This window comes from Antennarius striatus, chromosome 13, assembly GCF_040054535.1.
Source record: "Antennarius striatus isolate MH-2024 chromosome 13, ASM4005453v1, whole genome shotgun sequence".
NCBI lineage: Eukaryota > Metazoa > Chordata > Actinopteri > Lophiiformes > Antennariidae > Antennarius > Antennarius striatus.
Genome location: NC_090788.1, coordinates 3740460 through 3765364, shown reverse-complemented (window position 1 = coordinate 3765364; position 24905 = coordinate 3740460). Strand labels below are relative to the sequence as shown.

General features: G+C 44.4%; 1 protein-coding gene across 2 annotated transcripts in view; it reads right to left on the bottom strand.

Moving 5' to 3' along the window:
• LOC137606210 (cell surface glycoprotein MUC18-like) overlaps positions 1-17731 on the bottom strand; it is a 31135-nt gene extending 13404 nt beyond the window's left edge. The window contains exons 1-2 of one of the 2 annotated variants that reach the window (XM_068331355.1): positions 17611-17731; positions 16439-16540 (exon numbers count right to left, since the gene is read on the bottom strand). In XM_068331355.1, the coding sequence (XP_068187456.1) occupies positions 16439-16502 (64 nt within the window). In that variant the 5' untranslated portion in view covers positions 16503-16540; positions 17611-17731. The remainder of the gene's footprint in view (positions 1-16438; positions 16541-17610) is intronic. The other variant, XM_068331356.1, reaches the window with a different exon arrangement.
• Between the last annotated feature and the right edge of the window lie 7174 nt (positions 17732-24905).

The window sequence follows — 24905 nt, the reverse complement described above, 5'->3', positions numbered from 1 at the left end:
ATGACGCCCGTGATCCTGCTTGACCCAAGATGACACTTGGAGGCCGACGGGATTCGTCCTCTCATATTAAAGCGTGTGAAAGACGAGACATTCAGGTGCGACGGCCCCCGCCTGCTGTTTTAATGCTATAAATAAAAGACCTTTTTTCCCATCTGGCCTCTGACGACAGCACATCGGCAGCACAAAGGCCTTCTTATCCCTTCTCCTGCGGTCATCATCACAGTGGTGAAAATGCCTGAAACTACAAACCAGGAGCCTAAAGGCGGGGCCGCGGCATTGGCATCCAATCAAATGTCCACAAACCACCAGCTTGACGAGAAGGAATCTTCATGGTCGATACCGAAAACACGAATCACAGCGATCCTGAAAGCGTTGCAGAATGCGATCGCTCTCGTTTGACTCGGCTGCAGGTTTAGTTTCGCCTGGCCAACGTTCAATCGGGGTTATTTTCTTCTACACTTGCAGATGTGATGTCATCACAACCGACCAATCGTCTTTCAGTCGTAGGTTTGAGTTCCTGAAATCGTTTGAAGATCTTGATATTTATTACATCCGTCCGACACGGCTGCATCACCGCGTCAACACGCCATCGTGCGCGCGCGCACACACACACACACACACACACACACACACACACACACACACACACACACACTGTATTCACTCATATATTTTTAAACTAGTTTCTGACACCATTAGCATTCAAGCTGCACCCCTCCCACAACAAAGGCCTACGTTTGCACCCCTTCTCCTTTTAACCCGTCCAGCGGGCGCATGGCGAGCTGCTGGGCGAAGCGTGCCACACCTATCACACTGGAGTCAACACGGTGGACCCCCCCCGCTTCCCCAGGACCCCCACCGAGAACCCTAATGCCCTCAAAGAGAATATCAGAGTGATCACAGGTGCACGGCTCTGTTAATGAGGAGCGGCTACTACTACAACTACTACACACACACACACACACACACACACTGTGACAGGATCCTGGGTCCGACCCAGCTGGACAGGCTCAGGTAGAACAATGGCGCCAGTCCCTCCAGAGGAGTTCAGGGCCTGTGAGAATAAAGCCTCCGTGTCAGACGTCATGAGTTTAACATGAGGCTCGCTTCCAGAACGCTCCACTAAAGGAGTTCCCGTCCCACAATGGCTTTAACACATGGTCCTCTGATACAGACGGACAGAACTGTTAACGCTTTAGCGCCGGCTGTCCGTCTGTCCGTCTGCACGGATCGTCTATTATCATGTTTGTCCTGGTGTTGATTTGTGCCGGCGGAGCTGCGTCTGTGGAGCATTACTGTCTGGTTTTCTGGGGGTTTTTTTTGTTTTTTTTGTCATCAAATTGCATAAAACATCAACAGAGGAGAGAAAAAGAAAACAGGCAAATACACAGATGTGAAAACACTTCCTGTCCCGTCAATCGTCTAATTGTTTGACCTGTTTCATGAAACAAGAACGCACTACGATTTAAATTCTAAGAAGGTATATAATGTAATGTCGGCACACTATCTGTGTAAAGCCACAGCTACTTCTACGAGGCTTTCATCTTCTCTTCCTGAGGCTCTATCTCGACATGCGGCTCGTCTGAGAGACGAGAAAGAAACAGAAAAGACATTTGTTTTCAGGTAGGTCATGGGACATGCATGTCGGGTCCGAGGATGGGTTCCTGCACGCAGGAAGAAGAAGAAAGATTCTCCGATCAGATTAAGACTCCCTGACGGTGATGTTTGGTCTTGATAATCAGGGCATCATTTGTGGAGGTTCAAAGGCTGGATGAGGGAATGCATGCATGGAGGGAGGGAAGCTTGTTGGGAGGAAGGGGAGGATGGGGGCAAACAAAGTAACGTGAGGGCTTTAGATGGAGAAGATATCACCACTCCTTCCTGCAGGAGTCTGCATGTGCAGCCACAGCTGCTCAGGTTGGAGTGTGTGTCGGTTGTGTGTGACCGAATTAAAGCCAGGGCTGAGCGCTAATGTTATTACATGTGGTCCCATGCATGTGGGTTATTGTGTGCGTGTACACACAGTCTGCACGAGGTTACGGTTCGACACGAGTTCCCGTCTGGACTCACCTCACACGTCTAAGCCGCTTTATTTCCACAACAAACTCCGCCAGTATTTCACGTCCAAACACAAACGCGTGTCTCCAGGAAGTCAGGAATCCTCAATCACACAACGGTGCGTTTGTGTCCGTACCGTTAAAAACCGGTTGTATTGTTTGAGGCGTGGGCGCCGACTTTATCTCGATAAAGTCGAGGCCCCGGTTCTCAAGGGACAGTGGAGCGCTTGTTTTACATACTCGCAGAGACCTTGAGCCGGGGCCTCCACCAGTCCGGCGAGACTGGTGGAGGAGGACGATGGGGGAGGAGGTGGGGTTGATATGAGCGGCTGGGAACAATGGTAATGCCCCCCCCCACCCCCACCCCTTTCCCATGCCGTGCAGGACAGGGGCAGCTGGGGAGGGAGGGGTGGGGGGAGTGGTCCCACAACACCTGGCTCCCCAGTTGTCATGCGATTTGTGGGAAGGAGTGTGGGAGTGGGTAGAAGGGGGGGGCAACTTAGGGGGCAACTTAGAAGAGTATAATCACAGGACCACACACACAATGACACGCCTGGTTTCATTGTCTCACACACACACACCTGTGTGTCCGTGGGATACGCTGCGAACCCGCTCAAAACTCACGATGTGTTCAAGGACTGTCAGAATGTGGGACTTTTTTTTTTACAAATAAATAAATTTATCCTTCCAAATCTCAAAAAAATCACAAGATAGGCATTAAATCACAAGAATTATTGATGTAGTCGACAGAAATACATCAAGTGTTGATGCTCAGATATATATATATATATATATATATATATATATATATATATATATATATATATATATATATATATATTTATACTAGTGAAGTTGAGTAAATGACGCTCTTAGTTCAACACGAGTTCACTGGGAGTCTGCTTACTACAAATTGGACCTCAGAGGTGAAATAATCAATACCGTTTTTATTACAGAATGATTCAGTATTGTCTAAAAGGGGTCGATCACCGCGATGACCCCCCCCACTTGATGGTCCTTGCCACCAGCATGTGATGTCATTTCCCCTCGCCGATCCCCGACGCTGGTCCCCATCATCCCATGGAGGATGCTGCAGCTTTTCCACATCTCATGAAAGAACCGGTTGAGCGAAACGCCACGAATGGAGAGAATGACAGAAAGATCACAACGCAATGGAAGCATGGTGGACTTCAGAGGGGGACATGTGACGCCCCTGGCGAAGCCGTCCTGTAACAATACCACACTTTGTATCTCTAATATTAGTCAACACACACACCAGAGGCAGCAGGGTCAGATTTAACAAGGCCTCACACACACACGCACACGCACACACACACACACACACACACTAGGATGAGACAAAAGTCAGATAACCCAAATTTATGCTGAAACTTCCCCAGACAGGCACACTGGGAAAATCCTCAGCTAAGAACACTCCTCTTTGATTAGGCGGTTGATCTTTTAACAACGGCCAATATCAGGGCTGGGGAGTAGAGGGGGAGGATTTGATATTTAAGCATCTTTTTATCCTCTCTCTTTTGAAATGTCAAGTTCAAAGATCGCGCCCAGCGGCCTTGATCTGTGAGCTAAGACGACCTCGAGAATAAGCCGGCGATTCCTAACCGGTCGTCACACGGAGTCCTCCGACGGGACACGCGGAGCGTCGGGATTTCATTTAAACACGTTTGTGACGCACGCCCCTCGTGCTCCGACCCTTAATGGGGTCTAACTGGTGTTTCCTCCGCCGTGAGACGCTCACCGTGTTCTCCAGCCTCACTTAATCCAATGAAACAATCCAGTCTGGACAACTTTTCCCAAGCAGCCTCTCTGTTTGTTGCGCTCCGATCCCACTGGCGTGTGACGCGTTTTCGTTAAAGACGAAAATGAAATGGTTTTCGCCGTCCGTAATGAACACGAGTGATGGATGTTCTGCCCCACGTTTTCTGAGTCGGTGAATGGAGCGCTGCCAGGTCGTCCGGAGCCAACCGGAGCCTGATATCCTGAGCCAGGACAGGCAATAAACTGAAAATAACATTAACATGCCACATACGGCTGGCCAGTTTTATGCTTTTCACCCCATTATGGCGCTTTTACTGACTCCTTCTAGTATTTACTCTGGCAGTAAAAAGTTTGGACACAGTTTCCCATTCGACTAAATACGCAGAGCACAAACGCTTCGGAGAGTACTAAGTAGTCGTATAAAGGACAGTTCTGAATTACGATCATTACAACTACATTATAATGTAGTTCTAAAATGTATGTTATTATGTGTTATCATTATTATTTAGATTATGTGTGATTTGATTCATGTATTTTCCATCTGTAGCTTCTGGACCGTCACAAAGTCACCCTGACAAGCAGAACATAAAAATCACATCACGCGTGAGGAAGTGAACTTCTGAGACTTCCTGATGAATGAGAGTGCGTTCAACCCGAGACCATAAAACACCTGAGGATGGATTGACCACGTATCAGCTGTCGTGATGTCACACCGAGCTGTGGAAGTTGAAAAAACAAAACAAAACGCTGAATCAGAGCTGAATATTTCTGGACTTTCAGAAAGTTCACGTTCAAGCAATCCGAGTTGCGAAACGTGAGCTCGTGCCATCTTCCTGTTCCCCCCCCCCCAGGTGAAGCTTCCTCCATCCTCACCGACACGTCAACCCCCTCAACGGCTCGCCAGCCTCACAAAAAAGGGAAGCTTTTGGCCTGATTTTACACGGGAGGATCCGGTTTTCCGGCCGTGGAGAGAAGCGCTCAGCCTCAGGAGAGGCTTTCAGAGGCTTTTCTGTGGCGGCGGACGACCTGAGTAAACCTGACAATGTCGTTTTAGCCCAGCTGGGGCTCGGGAAGTTTTTGAAGACTGGTGTGGCGCGCTATGGAATGTATAGGAAGAGTTTTTTTTGGAACTTAACCATCTTGCTGCTTCAATTTTGACTGTGCCTTTTTTAAATCTGTCCCTCACAAGTTAAAGAAATTCACAGAAATTGCGATAGAATATTTTTTTTTACCGATGTAGTAACCCAAGTGTTGTGTTGTGCATGTCAGTAACCTGATAAGTCACCAATCATGATCTACGAGCTATTAGAAACTGGCCATACTGACGCAAATCCTTTCATGAAGATGAAAATGTTCCCCGTGGTTTATTTTGAGTCAATGAAAATAATCCGGAAGAGAAAATAAATCTGCACAGAATGCACAATTTCCTCCTGCTGGAATATCATCTGCTAAAAACTAAAGCGCTGGTCTGTCCTTACGGGAAACTAGAACTTTGTGCTCCTTTCTTCTGATTTATGTGGTCGGTAGGAATAAGTCAGCTTGTGGCTGAGTTCCACTGAGAAGCTATGAGGAAGTCTTACATGAGATTTACAGACAATAAGAACAGAAAACTGGCAGCCTCAACTTTTGAGCACATCGATCCGACATCCCATCTCATGTCTCTGCAGCTCATCAGCAGGATTTATGCAGAAAGGGGAATGTAAGTCAAACTTAACTCAAAACCTGATCTTGGTCTTTTAGCTGACGTCCATCAGCCCGTGTCCATCGCTTTCCTACAGATGTGGTTCAGAAATAACGAGGAAAACTTTACAAATACACCCCCTGAAACACAATGACGTGAATTTACGACATGCATCGTCTGTCTTTGTGCAGAGAACTGGTTAAAAAAAAAAAAAAAAAAAAAAAAGAAAGGAGGGGAGGTGCCTTGTTGCCATAACATCCTCTGCTGGGTACAAAGCGCCGCATGGTTGTGGCCCAGTCATTAAGAAGTCATGATTTAAATGACAACCAGCAGCAGGTGGTGAGATTGGAAGAACTGACGGTGAGAACCGGTTTGAAACTTCCAGATCAGCCTGAATGAATTATCTGCAGCCGCCGCGCAGCAGTGCAGAAAAATCACTGCAGCCATCTGAAAGCACGTCTGACGTGCGTCTAGCTCCTCCGTCGTCACTCCTCGTGTGCTGCGTACCCTTTAATAAGCTTAAAATATGTTTTTACCAACCTGTCGATAACGCTGTTCCTGCTCTCTGCTGGGCAGCAGATGCCAAGCTAGCTGGAGATGGAGGAAGCCCATGGAGTCGTGACTTCTCCGGCCCTGCAGGGGGGTGGTGGTGGTGGTGGGGGGGTGTCACCAGTCACACACCTCCTCACCTGGTTTATTACCCTTCAGCCACACGTTCAGTAAGTGTAACTAAAACATTCAGTCGTTCACACAGCACTTTTGACTATGTGGCTCGATGGCATACCAGATACAGTAAGAAAACACAATCAGAATGACCGAACAACACGTCAGGAGGCAGCGCTTATTAAATGCGACTCAGGATGGGGTCTGTTACATCGATACGACTGCATATTAGACACATACAGCACATGATGCAACAAGCAAAAGGAGCTAATCCCGTCACCACAGGGGTCTTAAAGCTGCATAAACACACTTAGTGTAGCGGTAAATTCCAGGATGTTAGTGACATATTATCACTGCTAAATATAGTCAATACACTGAGAATAGAAAGAATTCTTGAATAGAAAACTGAATAGTCACCCAGGAATTACTGATGTGTCAAATTCTGCGTCAAAGGATCAATGAGCGCCATCGGAAAACAACTCTTTATCCACATCTAGACCCTCCCACAAAGTTTCGCAAACATCCGTCAAGTAACAAACAAACAAATATAGGTACACCCCCATGTTTGGGTTCCCCATGTCGTTACAGGAAACGCTGTTCCGTCCACTGTTGTTCACCCAGTTCACTCCACTCCACCAGGTCAGGGTCAAGATGAGAGATCAAGACGTCTGTCTCCAGGCAACCTCATCCCGGTCCTGAGGTCTCCAGAGAGGTTTCCCTGCCAGATGCTCGGACCACCTCGAGTGACACCCGTCACTGTCAGGAGGCTGCCCCCCTCCCCCCCCCACAAAAGGGTGATTTTAGAACTACTGCGAGACGCTGGCTAAGATAAGTTTCATGTTTTCTTCTCTGCCTCCAGGGACGCCGAGACGTCACAGCTGACAAGTGCATTTAGCCGAACACAAATATCATCATGGGGCCAAAAAGTCCAACAAATCTGCAGGGAAGACTCAGTTCAATCGGCCGTGCAGCGATTCGGCAGCACAGCCCCCACAAGTCTTTAGGAAAGGTTGTTTTTTAGAGGACCAAAAAGAGAGGAGCATCAAACAGACTGACTGAGAGCAACAAGCAAGAAGCAGAATGTGCTGCTGGTTCGTTGCGGCTCCTTCTGCCTCTGGTAACACGGGCCAATTTTTATTTATTGGAGCATAACGTTGGCTGTTACAGACCTTCCATATCCACCACACCATCATATCGTCTTAATTTAGCTTTGACTCTCTAAAGAGACAGTTTTCTCACCAGAAAATCCCTCACCAGCGTGGTTTTCATCCAGGTTTATTACACTTTGAAGATCAACGGAGAACTTCCAGGTAGATCTAAAAAAAAAACTTCTCCACTTCTATTCATGACTATTTTGCATCTTCCATCAACAGGAGATGTGCTAACAGCTATCCCCCAGCATTTTCATGCTGAACTGCTTGTAGACGAGGATTGAAGAGGTCTTTCCCCACTTTTTAGAGCGTTGCGGTTGCCTGCAGCCTTGACAATTCTTTATGTTAAAATTGCAGTGGAGGAAGAAGCCCCAAAGGGCAGATTCCAGAGCCTAAACCTGAGCTGCAGAGGTGGATCACGTTACAGCTTTCATCACAGACGTCTTCAAAAGACACAGGCAACGTCTGGCAGGCACTAAATTGCCCCACAAGTCAACTCTGAGCTGAGGCTCCTTAATAAATAGTCCACCCCCTCATGTCTGATTCTTATCTACAGACAAAGCCTGTTATCTCGCCCTGGTTCAAGACGCGCTTCACGAGAAAACCAGCTGGAGGTGTCTATGGAAGCTCCGTTATAATCAAATATTTATCCCCCTTACAGCAGAATCTATAATAAAGATTTTCACAGTTGTAAAGGAGGAACATTTTTTTCTTCCAATTTCACATTCATCTCACTTCAAACAGACAGGTATCTGCTGAAGATTCCTCCCACACACCTGTACGATCTGATTGGTGGAGGGCAGGAAACACATACAGATGTTTGTGGAGATGTTTATTTTCCCCAAACCTCAGTTGATCTGCAAAAAGTCAGTAATAACTCCAGCCAGGAAACACATCTGTGTACTTTTTTTTGAGTGAATAACTTATTTTTCTTCGGAAATGTTTTGATTTTCCTAATTTTTTAAGACAATAAATTAAATTTTTGACTCTCTTCTTGGTCTGAAAAGTTTTCCATAACTATTTCCCAATAAAACATCCATGAATTCAGAAAATAATCAATGGACAAACACCTAACAGTCAATATTTGCAGTTCTACTTGTGTCACAGTGACCAAGAGGAACAGAGGGACTGGAGGAACTCCAGATGATTCCTCTGGCGGATCAACAGTTGCTGCTGGTTTCCCTCCAACAGATTATTTTCTGCCTCGCTTGGTTCTCTTGAGGGATGCAAAACAAAGATGAGCCCTAGGGGGAATCTGTGAAACAAATGCCCTGCAACCGCTGACTGCTCAACACAGAAAGACAAAAATAATTAGGTTGGAAGTATGAATCATTTGAGGGGGGGGGGGTGCCACACAAAGCATGAAATGTGAGTTAAGCCTAGCCTTCTACTATTGCACTGCTCATCGGGCCTCAAGGGTTGGGAGAAGACGAACAGCCCTGACTCTAATCCTGCCCTCCACTCTCTCAGACAAACTTTATTCTGGAAAGCACATTGCATTCAGGGGGGGGGGGCGTTATTATGCTCACTAAAGGAATCTGGGATTGAGGCAAGCCTATAGCTGGCTGTTGATGCTGATGAGAACAAAAAAAACAGATGCACACCAGATCCACAGCATGGTGCAGCCCGTCAGTGCGAGAGGCGAGCACCATGAAAGGCAAGGTCGTCATGAATATTCATACGCACATGTACAACCGGCACAGACATGTGCTTTCACCATCAAAGTCATCCTGGGTTTAAAACCGGCTTTATTTAAATGTGACAGACGTCAACCTGACTGGCAAGGAGCCAATCTGGAAAAGTAAATAACTAATGCATTGATAATTCCACCAAATATTTATGAGCATCTCCGTTAGCGTGATGATGCTAAGCTCATTTAGCTAAATGGTGGAAGAACAGCAGCTTGCCGCACTGCAGAATCTTATTTATAACATTTAAGTTTCAGATGCGGTTTAATTTTAGAAATTAAAAAGACCAGAACTGAACCTCTTGGTGGTGTTTTTCTCAGGATCAAAATGTTGTCAATGGGGAATATTTACATGAATGAAAGATGGTTCAGCAGATGGTTCATGGAAAATTTTAATTTTATGAACTGATTCTGAAATAAAGAAGTCAGCCCAGCTCAGATAAGATAATAAAGCCATAAACCAGGATGGTGTAAGTCTATAAACTGAACTAAATTAAAGGTTACAGACACACAGACGATGCTTCTCTGTTTAGTTTTCGCAAGCAGGATCGATCGCTGGTTGGTCTGTGACGTTATTTTTAGCCGCTGTCTGTCTCCATCAGCTTTTAACACATCTTCATCCCCTTTGACCCCTCAGACATCCTGGAAAAGATTATATGACCTGTTACATTTACCGTTTTGTTACCTTCCACATGTAAACACGTGAGCTCACTTTGCAACTCTATCCTGGCGCTGAGCTGAACGCCTGAACATAAGTAGACTTCTGGAGGCTTCGGGAGACGGATCGCTCGCTTTTGACGTGAAGCCTCAGAGCAAAAGAAATCAGATTACTCTGCATTCCTGAGGACAATGACGCGGGCTTAAGGGGAAAGCCTTGAAGACCAGTCAGAGGAATCTGCATTGTTCCAGAGAAGCATCTCTGGTGTCCATTTCAACAGCGCAGACAGAAAGTTACCACTGAATCATCGGACAAATGACATGTGCTCACATTTCACGCACACCTAAACGCCTCGGGATTTAAAGAAATCTGATTCATATACAAGACTTTACTTTGAGGGAGTTTAGTCTCCTGATCATTTTTTTCTACTGTGGTTTGGTTCTCCTCTAGATTTAACTTTAAATACTAGCAGATGCAGAATGAAGGGGTCTTCAGTTCACTGGAGAATTCCAGGCGGAACTGCAGACAACAACAGGAGCAGAGCAAATATTCCCAGGCTCCCAGGGGCACGAGAGAGGTGTTTGGAGACACTGGATGGGGGGCACATCTCCGAAAAGGCGGGAAAGAGGTGAAGCTCCTTGTGGTGTAGGATTTCTCTGTAATGTGAGTCCCGGTTTGTTGTTCCCCCCCAAAACCCGTTGGATGGATTGGGCGTCAGGTGTGTGCAGCTGCTGCTTAAGCTCTGTTTGCAGAGCAAAGAGGGTGAGGAGTGGGAGGAGGAAGAGGAGGGAAACGCGTCTCAACGGAGGCGATATGGGAGGTTTTGTGTCTCCCCCTCTGGCACCAGTGGGCCCGCTGCCAAGCCCTGGATTGTGGACCAAGAGAACGCCATGTGTCCCACAGATGGGCTTCCAAATATGAAAGGTTGTCATGTACAGATGGCCAAAAATGAGACAAACGTCCAAAAACACCACGGACCGAAATATCACTAATGACTGTTTTATTCTAAAACACATCCATATATCTATCTGTAAGTTTAAACAGGATCTCAAATAAGGGTTTTATATTCAGCTGACAATGTGTAAAATACCAAAACATATTACCCTGCTATTATTTTATAAATTGTACACAAACACAACAGAAGTGTCATCATTGGACGGATTGTGACATGTCTGAGGTGACAGCAATCGATTGATGACATCACGCGCTCCGATTGAGGTCACTAATCGGGACCGGCTTCCACAGTGGAAGTCATTAATCAAAGTGTGTGGTGTGTTTCTTTGTGTGCTCTCAACAGGGATACATCCGAGGCTTTTTACGCTCCTGTGTTTGGCCGATCTGCATTCCACGTGGTGACATGTGGACAAATTCTGCACTCGCTGCCAAGTACCGGAGGCGTCGGCGTCATTGTGTGCGTTTCATGGCGCTTCATCACTAAACGCAACAGGTTTTGTGTGAATCCTTCAAGGACGCCGTGAAAAGGTCGGGTTTAAGGGACCGTGTGGCCACCGTGATGCTCTGGATGTACTGCTCCTTGAAAATGAGACTCGCATTAGGAGTTTATCCATCAGGCGATTGTGGCAGCAACAAACCTCTGTGCACCAGCAGCGAACACAAATCGATATGTGGGATTAAAAGAGACTTTTAAGAAATGGCCCTCTCACTGCTTCAGCAGCACAATGAGAGCAAACTCTGTTACGGAACCCTGGAGCACCTTCGATGCTTGAGAAAACACCAAATGAAAAACCTCAAGCGGCTGCTGCAGAAATTGATCATGTTCCCGACAGCGTGCGATAAAACGTCTTTTGCGGTCTGGCACAGCTCCATGATGAGATCTTCACCTCCTCAATGAGCATGGATGAATTATCTCCTACATTTCTCTTGATTAAGTTCGCTTAAACAACTGTCTCAAGCAGAACAGGAACCTGTCTCCTCTTTAGGTTATGGATTTTTCCCTTGTGCTGGATGATGGACTTTGAATAACACACAGAGAGCTCTACAGCTCCAGAAAGGTAGTCAATACGGGAGAAATTCCCTCCCGGAAGGCTGGGGATCAAACTACAGAGGCAGCTGTTGGATACAAAATCCCACTCAGACATCAACCATCCACTGCAGAGATACAGCAGACATGCAAAGCTCTTGAAGGCCCTTCAGTTTGGGCTTAGGGGTGGATGTCAGCTCCGCTCCTGCCAGCTAACAGCTACAGCTTTGATTTTCTAAAGCATGCCTCAAGCGTTCAACGACTAGAACGGCTTTAAACCAGAGACTGAAACAACAACCAGCGTGAAATCGTGCTTTTAATGATCGGCTTCATTCAAACAAAACCCTTTTTTTTCCTGGTTTTCCCTCCATCCAAAGCAGATCGGCCGACAAGTTGGAACCGATTTTTAAGGAGCGATCTTTTGTTTTTGGAAATGAGTGCGTGGTTTAAATCCTGTTACTTAAATGACAAAAGCAACCGAGCCAACCTTCAATCGATGAACCTCTGCAGTGAAACACGTGAGGTTCATCTGCATGAGGAACGTCTGGCATCCAGCAGGTCAACTCAGACCCCTGAAGCTCAGACAAGCCTGTCCTGAACCGGCGGCCCAACAGTTAGAATCATCAACGGACGGTAAGGAAAGAGTTAATTCAATTGGATGCTTGATTGCTCATCGCGCTGAGATGCGTGTTCGTTGAATCGACTCGCGACGCTTAACGCTGTATAGCAAGGCGCCATTAAAATACCACCGGGGATCAAAACGGCGCACTCTCTTTAATGAAAACAATGAGCCAATACATTAGATCATACGGCCGCCGCGGTCGGCCATCACTCACACAAAGGCTCTAATCCCACAAGAACAACTGCAGCCAACAGCTGAACACTTCCTGCCCCATTCAGAGCCGTGCAGCAGCAGGACGAAGGATGGAGGACGAGGATGAGGATGAGGTCAAAGCAGCAGCGGCGGCGGCCACTTGCTGGGATCCCGTCCCCGTGACTCATTTTTGGATTCTTTTAATTTACTCACGATAAAAACATTTTCTTATCTGGGATGGATTATATGAACCATGACGTCACAGTGCTCACATTCATAGCCGAGCAAGAATGTTTCTGAGAGATAACATAAATATAATCTGATATAAGAAAGAACAAACGCCACAAACAATCAGAGTGGTTTGTGCTCGCAACGTGTTTGTCATATATAAGAAGAAATGTCTAACAGCACAGATATAAAACTGAAAAGATACTAGAGTACAGTTTGTAGACTCTGACCTTGTGGTTATACTGGATATATAAAGCATAAATTCATTTTAGAATGTCAATAAACCTAAATATCTAGAGATAGCCCAATAAATAATCAAGTGAATGACTTTTCAAATGATTTATGGCGAGCAGCAGCACACGGTCGTAAATTATTGTGTAAAATAAAATGAGATTCTTACATAAATAAGATTAATTTACTGAACATGCACACGCATTAAACACCACCTCAAGGGTTTGACAGCCTCAGACTGTTTTAGTCCTTTCAGAAAGACGATTAGAGCAGAACAAAAGTAGTTTTGTGGCTGTTTTTCTGGGATTCTGTGGTGTCACCTTGGCTGTGACCAGGAGGATCAGTTGGGGGGGGTTCCAGGCGTTGATCAGAGAGGCCTTCCAGATTAGAGAATGGCTGCACGGTTCAGATAGAGGTGGGTTTGAGGTTTGAACCAATTATTTTACATGCCAGTTATGCAAGAGAGAGCTGTGCTGTGTTTTGCTGGAGAAGGTGCACAGAGATAAAATGCTAATGTCAATTAGTGAAAATGTTTCCAGGCATCCAGAACAGGTGGAGGCGCTGTTGTGCTTTACTCCAGACAGTCAGTGCAGAGGGGGTAAAAAAAGACAAGATGGGCTTCTGTCCGTCTGCAGGCGTTTAAACCTCGTTGATGGTGAGGCGTTACTGTGGGTGAAACCGTCCAAGAGGGACATTTCTTTAAATGTCCAGACCCGTTTGTTTATCGTCTGATGGATTTCAGACGAATCGCCGGTGCCAGCCCGGTGGGCCACGGAGGCGCTGACATTCGCCGACCCTAAAGGTTTGAATCCTGTTCTGCTGCAGGACAAGTTGTTGGTGTAAACAGAGAGGGGAATGATGGATGGGATGAAACACTACCTGATGTAGCCTGTCCTCTGAAGAACTCTTAATCCACGACACCAGAATCAGGTCGATCTGGAGCTGAACGCTGTCTTTCACTTGAGTGATTAATTGTTCCGTCGGGATATGACTCAACTGACCAATTATAATTAACGGCGTCACCCTGTTTAAGGACAACATCCAGGCTTCTCACTTGAGAATTAATTCTTTAATCAAATCTGAAGCGTGCTTCAGGGGGGCGGGGCTGGGGGAGGGGCTTAAGCAAGGGCTAGCTTCACTCCCATCAGCAGCAGAGCTTCCATCGTCTTTAGAATTAGATATCCAGGTGTAAAAATTTAGAATTCATTTCAGAAATAGTTTCTATAAAGGAATATTTAATTTTACAGCGATTCAAACACATTATCTTACTTTAACCTGCTCCTACCACCAAGCTAACTAAGCTAGAAGTGTCATCCATTAGCATTAAAATGTCAATATACATGTATATGACTTGCTATAAGTCAATCAAAAGCACAGCAGTATTGACACGCAATCAGAAATTGATCAACTTTATCTCTCAGAATCAAACATATCAAAAACAATACAGACAATAATGTGACGCCACTTCCCTGGATTTAAGAGAGAAATAATTAAAACAATCCTTTTAGGATACATTAAAGCCTTGAAAGCCACTAAAGGATAAAACCTTGTTTGCTTAAAATAAATCCTAATTGCATTACCTATCAAGTATGCATGTTTTCTGCTTCATGTCATCGTAAAAAGCTCCGCCGCTGCTCTGATTTACTGCACAACCACTTGCTCATTCCTGTAACACAACATGACCATCAGACTGATGAACAGCGGTCTAAACAATCAATAGAGGATGCATGTTTGGGTTTCTTCTCAGGATGGCCTTATTTCCATGCAGGAGAAATGCTTCTAGCCACAAATCTTGTTTGAGTAAGTGCCCTTCAGGGCCCATTAGGGAGGGGGGTCAGATCCGACAGAACCAGGTTTAAAGGCAACTCCGGGGACGGGGGTCCCCTACTGCTAACCAGCAGCCTAATCCAAAAACAGACAGATTTGCTCCGTCTCCAGAGGAGGTAGAGGGGAGATGGGGATTAAATGGAGGTAACCCAATTAAGACAAGGCTGATGACTAAAAAACTAGGGTTTAAAGAAAAAGAGGTTTAAGGTCAGGACAGAGTGAGTGTTGTCCTGTTGTGAGATGCTACATGGAGACGGACGGCTTAGTTCCATACAGTAGAGCTCGCCTGGGTTCGGAATGCAGAGGAATGAATCACATCTGACTTTAAATAGGAAAATGATTCACGAAATTGTGATTCTGATCTTAAACTCTTCAGGAGCGGGGAGTTCGTTGTCTTATTGGGTTCCACCCCCAACCCTTACATGTTGAAATATCATAGAGCAGGATCCTGAACCCTTGTTAACACTGCAGCTGCCTCGAGGGGCAACCCACTGCCACTCAGGAATGGGTTAAATGCACAGGGGGAATTTCCCCACGGAGGCAATAAAAGCACATCTTATCTTAATGGATTAGAAAACTACAGTTCTCAGCTTTACCAAAACTTCCAAGCGTATCCAGTCAGGACAGTATCAGACGAGCTGAAGCACCAATTAGACGACTGATCAAACGACAACAGGAACTCTGTCTTTAATGTGGGTGGAAGTTACAGATCACACGCACAGTTAAACAGTTAAAACAGGGAATCTATGAATTTATTTCTGTTTACTCCATAAAAAGTCAGAACAGTGTCCATCTCAAGTTCCCAAAGTCCAACAGGATACCCTCAAAAAGCCTGTTTATATATACATACACATATATTTTAAAAATGTGACCACTATTTTCTAACAAAGTAATAACATGAGAGGTTTAAACCTGTGAACTTCTGTCAGAGGTGACTCTTCTTTATTTTACATGACTGTAAGCTGACTATCTTTGGGGGCCCCAAAGTGAAGTCTAGTAACGCCCCTGATTCTGACCCTTAAGACCCTGAACAGACTCAAGACTGGCTCTCATGATGCTGACAAAGACATGACGTCATATGTTTACTATTATCTGTTTTTTAAATCATCACAGTGACGCAAACTGTCCAAAAAAACAAAAAAAAAACGCGCGTCGCACTCCGGAGTTCTGTCGTTTAGAACAGTTCTATTAACCTTTAATAACTTACCAAGACTAGTTAACCACACACACCTTCAAATACACCATAAACATGCCGGGAGAGAGAGTGTGTGTGTGTTTGTGTGTGTGTGTGTGCGCGCGTAAATGCGCCGGTGTTCACGCAGCCAGGTGCGTTAGCACCATCAATTACGCAGTAATTAATTCCACCTTTGGATTCTTTCTTTCGACGACGACTAAAACCAGAAAGTTAGCAGGATGTTCATTTTAATTCTGAAACACATTACTTATATGTTAATTAACGATCAATGAATTACCGACGGCTAAAAACAACATATTCCACAAAAACTCCTCGGATCTTTTCCGTGAAGTCCGTTCGGAGCATCCATTGGCGAACACACGCTGTGTTCTCATTCAAATGCGTCTCTCTTCAACTACATTTAAAACTGTTATAATACAAGTACCAAGTAATAAATAAATAAATAAATAAATAAATAAAGGAGGAGACGAATTGAATTTAACTCACCGCTGTTGTCGTGGAGGAAGACGCAGACGAGGAGCGACGGGAGGATTCGGAGGAGGAGAGCCATGTCTGCGCGCTGCTCGCGGTGTCAAAGCCCCAAACAAACTGAACGGAGAAGAGAGACGAGAAGTTAGTCCGGGTGGGGGGGGGGGGGGTGAGGAGGAGGATGTGGGGGGGAAGGGGCTCAATTAAAGTCTCAGTCTGGTGGGATCCTCCTCCTGTTAATGCGAGGCTTTACAAGCAGGGCTGTGAACCACTTTTTTTTCCCCTATCTGGTGCGTCCCGATTAGAAATAGTATTACTGTATAAAGTTCCCGGTTTTACGCTCCATCAAAGAATTGACATACCTGAACCGGTTAGAGCATAGAAATATAGTTCCCGAACGTTCCTTGTAAATATAAATATGTCGGTATCTTTAGGACTTTTAAATTGGCAATTAAGGCAGTATAGTTCACATACAGTAGATAATGTCCAGTTATCAAGTTATGGAACAGAGGATGAAGAATCAGATGTATACTGAGAGGTTGCTGCAGTTTATGATGGAACCAAACATCAACATTCACCAACAGGCGGATAATGTGCAAGTTTCAAAGCTTCAAAGTTTTAATGCTTCAAAGCTTCAAAGTTTCAGAGCAGAGTTTTTTTTTAAAAAAACAACAACTATTAACCTGTTACTATTATTTTGAATAACCAATTCTGTTCTAGAACATTAGAAAATATCAAGTTTTTGGTTTCGGTTTTGTTCCTGGCAAAATACAAAAAGCTTCTGGTTTCCCTTTTGGTTCTCTGAATCGGTTCAAAGCCCTGGAATTGACGTACCTGAACTGGTTAGAACAAAGAAATATAGTTCCCAAACTGGTTGATAATGTTCTTTGTAAATATAAATAAGTAGGTAGCTTTAGGACTTATAAATTGGCAATGAAGGGAATCAGTTTACTTACTGTAGATATGTCTCTACAGTAAGCACAGCACTGATTAAGTTAAAGAACAGAGGATGGAGAATCAGAGGGAGTAGCAGGAGTTTATGATGCAATAAAACATTATAATTTAAAAACAGGCGAATAGATGCAACAAAGTTTCAGAGCAGACTCTGAAATGCTCTGAAAATGGCTGGCAGCTAATGAGTTAATGTCTAAGTCAAACTTTTATTAAGATTGAAAGACTGCAGTGTTTACCTGTAATGAATAATATCCAGATTGGGGCGCAGAATAACCAATTCTGTTCCAGAACATTAAAAAAAATACAAAACGTTTGTGGTTTTTCGTTTTCGTTCCATGAACCGGTTCAAAGCCCTGTTTACAAGTGTGTCGTAGAGGCGGGTTACCACTGTTTTCTGTGTTTCCTTGTTCACACAGCGATCCCTTCTGTCTAGAAAAATCCTCAAGGTCACTGAAACAAGCCAACCTTATCGGGGCTACGCACCGCCGCCGCAGTCCCACGGCCCACCGGCAGAACCCAGCCGAACCCGAGCAGTATCTCCTGGTATCTCCATAGCAGTAGCTGGGATTTAGATGTACTGAGGCTACAGGATTCTATTTTGCTGCTGTTGGGTTGTTAACGCGTAAAAGACCTTGGATAAAACATGATGACCTAATCTAATGTGCAAACAGAAGTTGTTCAGTTCAGCAAATAAATGAAAAGTTGAATTAAATTTGCTGCAAATCACGTCAATGACAAAAATGGAAGATGTCCCAGTTTGTTAAAAACAAACAAGAGAATCAACAAAGGGCTCTTAATCTTGGGAGGGGGGGGGGGCCACACAGAGTCTTAGTCCTGTTTAACAGGGGACGGTAATTGTGGCGGTGTTTGCAAAACACTGTTCAACACACGCCGCCGCCGCTGTGCAACATGTCACACCTCTTTTGCAAACACACCAGTAGAACCATAAAACCCACAGACTGAAGCGGGGTTACACCACTACTGGAAATAAACAAAGGCAAAGTGGATTATCTCTATAGAAGGTATAAGAAGCCCCCCATCAGGGGCCTTTGAAGTGAAGACACATTATCATCACAAACTGCACCTCCTTCAGGAGGTCGGGACAACGGAATCATTTAAATTCTGACTTTGGATCTCTTTTAAAGCTCTTCACGGTCAGTCAGGCACCTGCTCCCGGAGCTACCGGTGCTCCTCTATCACCAGTTTGTCTCTAATCTTTTGGTGGTTCCTCCCCCCTGGCCTAAAACCAAAGGAGCTTTTTGAAGTCGAGGCTTCGACACTCTGGAGTCTTCTCTCTCTCTCCCTCAGGGCTTCAGATCTGTGGACATTACAGACAAGTTTAAAAAGCAGGTCAAGCCTCACTTGTGGACGACATAAATACACCCTTATTTTAAGCTTTATAAATTAAAGCATCACCAAACATGGCCATCTCAAAATTATCCTGTAAAATGTAAACAAGATCTAGCAACCACTTTTGATTGTCGAACAGGAATAAAGACCTTAGCAACTGCTTAAATTTGAGTTTTCCTTCCTACGTGCAGCTGTTTTCAGCACACCCACGCATCTTTTACACATAAAGTATCTTCCAATTAATGTTTCCAGTTATACTAGAGCTACCAGGACAACACTAACATTAGCATTTCAACACAAACATAAATTAGCAATAAATTATAGACTGTAGAGCCACCTTGGCTAACAGCTCCAGCAAAAAAATGTCCTGTAGGTCACCCAGCTGTCTGACCCCCGTCATACAAGCCCACAGGTTTTAAATACAAGGAAGAAAATCAGGTGGTTACAAAACAACGACGGTAGTTTTACCACAAAGTGAGAAAAAAAAGGACAGAACCAGATCCATGTATAAAAAAAAGGTATCTTGCCTTCATTTTAGGGAATATTTGGTTTGGAATAGAGCCAAGTCTGTAGGAAACCTCTCACATGAAATCTATCTACCTTTCTACTCATGAGACGTGATTCTAACCAGAACCCGCTTCTGCAACAGACCCTTTCCAACTTTTCGCCCACATATTGTCTTCTTTGTTAATGCTGCTAACTCTTGCTATTTCCTCCTCCGCCTGAAGCACGTAGTAACAGGGATCCAAACAAACCCTGGCACATGCTACAATTTTATTGATGTTCTGTTCGTTTGCTGATTATTTACCTTCTCCGCAACGAAAAACAGTCCAAGTCCGTAATTTATACAGAAGAACAAAATGCCTTCCATCCTAAAATGATGATGTGTATCAATGATGCTAATAAGCAGCTAATAAATTATGGCTTCTATCTACGCCCTTCCTCGCTTTCGCCGCTATGCAGATGACACAACGCTGTGTGTATGCACGATAACCTGTTTCATGAAAATCAAAGGGGGTCCTATTTCCAAAAGAACATTGAAAATCAAATCAAACCCCTGCCTGCCCCTGATTCTGCAGTTATTTAAAACAAATCAAACAATTGCAGCAAATCTGAATGTGTGTCATTTGTTTTCGCCCTCTGGTGGGACACATTCTGAAGTCTGCACAACAAATACATTGTTGGTGACTGGGAAGGATCACAGTGTAAGGCTCCATTTGTTTTTAAAGTCAAGAGCTACCCTGTAAGTGTATGAGTACATGATCAATCCTGAAACAAGGACTATAGTTCGTAAATCTTTGCGCTTGACTAAGTTTACTGTCTTTGTATTGTCCGCCTCTTCATCTTAAATCTAGGGAGTTGAATTCTCCTTGCATGACAAATGTTATGGATGGTCGCTTCACCTGCCACAAGAAAGGAGCTTGAAGAACGCAACATGGTGAATGGTCATGTGACACCCACCCACCCAAACAGGATCCCTCCTCCAGCTCTGTGCAGATGCCTTAACATACCACGGACTCTCATAACTCAACTTTGACTGGACCTTTTGGAATCTTAAAACTTTCTGTCCACGTTAGACACGCTTGGACATGAAATCAGGCTTTGCTCCATCAAGTTCTTCCCCTCCTCTTCATAAATTACGCTTTAAAATAATCCTGTACATGGACCCCCCCAGGTCCACCTTTATTTTAAATACAGTGCTTAGCTGGCAGGTCACACGGTATTCCAACATTCATTGAACTCTTTGTTAACTCTTTGTTAAATTGATTTTCAAGGACCTAAAAGGAATGAGCACCAAAACTGGTTTACATCTTTTTCTATAATTTGAACATTTTGAAGTTTGTACTCATGTATTTGTAATCGAACACATGCTTGAGAGGAAATGCGGAAACTTGAGGAAGACTTTGAAATGGTGAGCAATACCAAACCCCGCCTGAAATCCCTCTTGTCTTCTATAAAGAAGGAGAGAACCAGAAAAAAAAAGATTCCTCCCTTCCAGACTTCTTTATTCCTTTGTTTAAAAAGCTGTTCTGTCTTTGCATTGACTTCCCCTTACTTCTGTGTTTATTCCAACTATTTCAGGTACTGTTTTGTGGCTTGAGCGAAAAGAGTCGAGGAGGAATGACGAAGAATGGCATTAAACAATATAAAGCATACATTTTGTGTACATATCATCAGAAGATTTGTCGCTACACAAAGATCTTGTTTCCACAATAAAACCTGTAACTAGCAGTCAAAGCTTGATGGATGTCCTCACTTATGGTGTCGAAAATGAAGATTCAAACCATAAATACAGATTTTATACTAAATTAAATTAATTAATATGCCACTCATTTAGTGAATATATAATCATATTGAATAAATATCATACTGAGGAGTAAGAATTATGACATTTAGATTTTGTGATTGACATGAATTTATGCTCCCTAAGACTTTATGCAGTTCACACACAAGTCACTTTATAATTACTGTACTTCACTGTTTAGTGGTTTACTTTGCTTTCCCCTTGAGTTTCTAGGAACAAAAGATTGACTTTGACATCGAGTCATCTAAAAACTCTTCTGCAAAGTATGTCATGCTAATTTCAGTCATTCACATGACAGCAGATAATTGGAAAACCCTACAGGCACAAATGGCGCCAGACAGACCAGAGACAGTGACCTGCAAAACACACACCTGCTGGTAAGAAAAACCTCTAGTTGTGTGCTGACTGAAGCAAAAAACAGACAAAAAATTGAGGAACTTCTTTAATATGTTTCAGCTTAATGGGCTACACTATGAAAACATTTGCTGCATGTTCATCTGGTGTCTTTACGAAAAGGTTGTAAGAAACTGCAAAAACCAAATGGACTTTCTTAAAGTTGGTTGAAATGTTTGAGCCGGTAAAGAAAGAAAGTTGGAACTGATGCTGTCGATTTTATGAAGTCCTTTATATGGATCAAATTCAAAAGTCACAGCATCCTACATTTCCAAATTTTAATTTTAGAGGGTAAGAGCAGGTGTACGTTTTGTGGCTTCCAGCAGTCCGGAGCAGAAATGAAATGAAACTTTTTTTTGTAGGCCGACGTAGAGCAGTTATCCAATGGCATAAAAAACTGTCTTTGAAGTAGTTGAGACTCAAGTTCATCGCCATCATCCTCCGTGACTCTGCAGCCTGAAGTGAGCCCACACACTGGCTGCTTCTCTCACACAGATTGGGGGGGGGGGGGGTTAACCACGGGGGTGCCAGACGGAGGGAAAGCCCAATGGATAGAACAGCCTGTCAGAAGACAGAAGAATGCTATTCACCAAAAAAGAACAAAACAAAAACCAAAAAAAAACGCTGTTGGGTCCGCAATTTGGAACACCGATTTCAGTAACTTGTTTATTCAGACCAGGTGACAGATTTATGTTTGTAATGTCCTTTAGAATTAAATCCAAACAAGGGGAGAGGAGATAGCCCGGCTTTAAAACACCTGAACCAGTTACTGTGTGTAATCTGTAACTGGTGACATACAGTACACACTGGAAACACAAATCAAGGTGCTGCACTGGGCTGGAAGGGGTTGCTCCAACTTCGCCCTGGTGGCCAACTGTGGTACTGCTGCAAAAAAAAATCACTTTGGCCCCAAAGCATTTTCCCAATCATTGTTTTTTTTTTAAATTAACAACAGGACAGCAGAAACCCCAATGCTGTGGTTTGGCCCGCATTATATTGATAATCTCTATCCTATTATTACTCTGCAGTTACAACAGGGCTTTGTGAAATGTTTGGATTAAATCCAGGCTAAATTTTGCAAGCAAAGCTCATGTTTTCGTCACACAATGCATCACCCAGGGGGAGTTTTAAACGTCTGACCATCAATAGAGAGTAGTGATAAAAATCTGCCTGTCTGGGCCTGTAATTTTACAGTTTACCACCCCGTCGTTTAATTACTGCTGCCATTATAGCTGTGAAAAAAGTAACTGAATTACCCCTCATACACAGAGCTTTGTGCATGAGTTTGTTGTTTAAACTAACACAACATCCAGCAGACATCCTGGAACCCATCATGGATGAAGAACATGTCTCTTCGCCTTCATTTAACAGTGATGAAATTTGCTGGGCCGGAGGCTGACTGGAACAACAGTCGTTAGCTTTCCTACCCAGAATGTCTGATTATATTACGGTTGGAGCTTTTTGTGGCTACGCACGTGTGTGTGTGTGTGTGTGTGTGTGTGTGTGTGTGTGTGTGTGTGTGTGTGTGTGTGTGCACTTTTTCCAATGTTTCTGTTAGACGTAGGCATAAATGGGTTATGGGACCTCTTGATGTTTTGGGGGAGGGGTAACTGATGGTACCTCCTGCCATTGCTCTGATCCCGTGACAAGGTTTGCCCTGAAGGCGACTGTCATGCTACTGATGACCCTTTGGAAAGATTGTTGCCATGGCCACAAGGCGCCTTAATGAACAAATGAATCACTCCGGCACACCTCATCCCAGACACATCGGTGTCTCGTTCAGGGCGCAGTAGGAGGGAGGGATGGGCGGGGCCACAGCCCCACATGGACTCAGTACGGAGTTAGGGTGAAAGAGTCCACGGAACCCAGGTGTCCAATTGTTCTGGAAAGCTGCAAATCAAAATTCAGTCAAGCCGGCTCTTAATCACCAGCAGACAGCACACTTCACGTTCGTTCTCGGTTGATTACATAGACAAGACATAGTGGCCTGTGCCATCTATTTGCTATCCCATAATTGAGAGACTCTAACCGCTTTTTGTGGGTTCCCTTGCCCCCGTGTGTGGAAATCTTCCTCCCTTTGCTCAACATTTTGCTCTCTATTCTGCCTATCATATAAATGATTCAGTGAGGGGTTATAATCATGTTCCCATGATGCACAAATGTATTTACTTTCCTTCCAAAGGCAGAGAGAGATTGTTGATACCGCTCTGTTCTCTGTGGTGTACCCAGGATGTAGTTAGCGTATGTTAACATATAGACCAGCAGCCAAAGAGATGATAGTCAGGTTTGGTTCAACATGAAAAAAAAAACAAAAGATCTTCACAGTACCGGATTAACCCAGCGATTGAACAAAAAGGAACGAGGAACGACAACATACCGCATAAACATCCACCAGATTCAGTGAGAGGTTTGTAGTGTGTAAGGTTGCCAGGTTGGTGCATTTACAAGAACTAACGCTGAGCCTCGGTGGACTCCTTCTGGCCCATGTGTTCAGCAGGCAGGACACACACTGGAAGTTTAACCTTTTTAATGCATCTAGAAGCCCCATAGCTGCTTTGCATGTTTACTCTCAATCACAATGTGCACAGAATTGCGATAAGAAGAAAGCCGATTAATACAAATAATTTAAATGCAAAGGTCAATTTGGAGATAGCAGTCGATTACATGGATTAAATGTTAACCTCCGAATGGCGGTGAGGTTTTTACATCGTGGGCTTTGATGAGCGTCGCCATAAACATATGGAAATAACAGATAAAGGAGATTAAGGGAACCAAAAGAGGTGAAGAAAAAGTAAAAGGGGTTATGAAGTTGGATGGTACTTATGTTACCCTAACTGCCCGATCTTGATGGTTTCCCACAAGCTCTTAAATTAGATTTAACAAGACGCCAGCTGAGCTTTCAGTCGACCTGGTGGCGGACCAAACCAAACCGCTGCGAGTTTCTGCTTCTCGTTTATGCATGGTGAGGTATTACACAGGGTCAGGTCTGGCCCCTTTAACCTGCCCCCCCCTCCCCCCCGCTATAATTTGACGGACAACTCCACATGGAGGCGTCAGCAGCATTAACCTGAACCCAGTTAATCATCCAATCACATGAAAGAGTTACAAGTGTCGTTTTCCCAAACGTGTTAACAGGTCGTGGTTGCTGCATTCGGGGAGTCAGCTTCAGGGTACGACGTCGTGCACACGTGTTTTCACCCTCACTCATCATCAGACAAACCCGGTTACGTAACACGCCCCACAGTTTACTCAGTAGTTTCTATGAATTTGTGGTTTTGCTGCCGGGAATCAAACATTGAACTAGTCTGGTTGAAAGTACCACATCTCCATCCCGTCTGTTTGCCTGGTGTATCGTTACGCTTTTCTGCTGCCGGGTCTGAGTTGAGGCCGTTTTGTTACCCCACCTGTCCACCGCCGACAGCCCTGACACACCAGTGACCCCACGGACTGCATTGTTCATTGTCACTTTTATAGTGTGACACA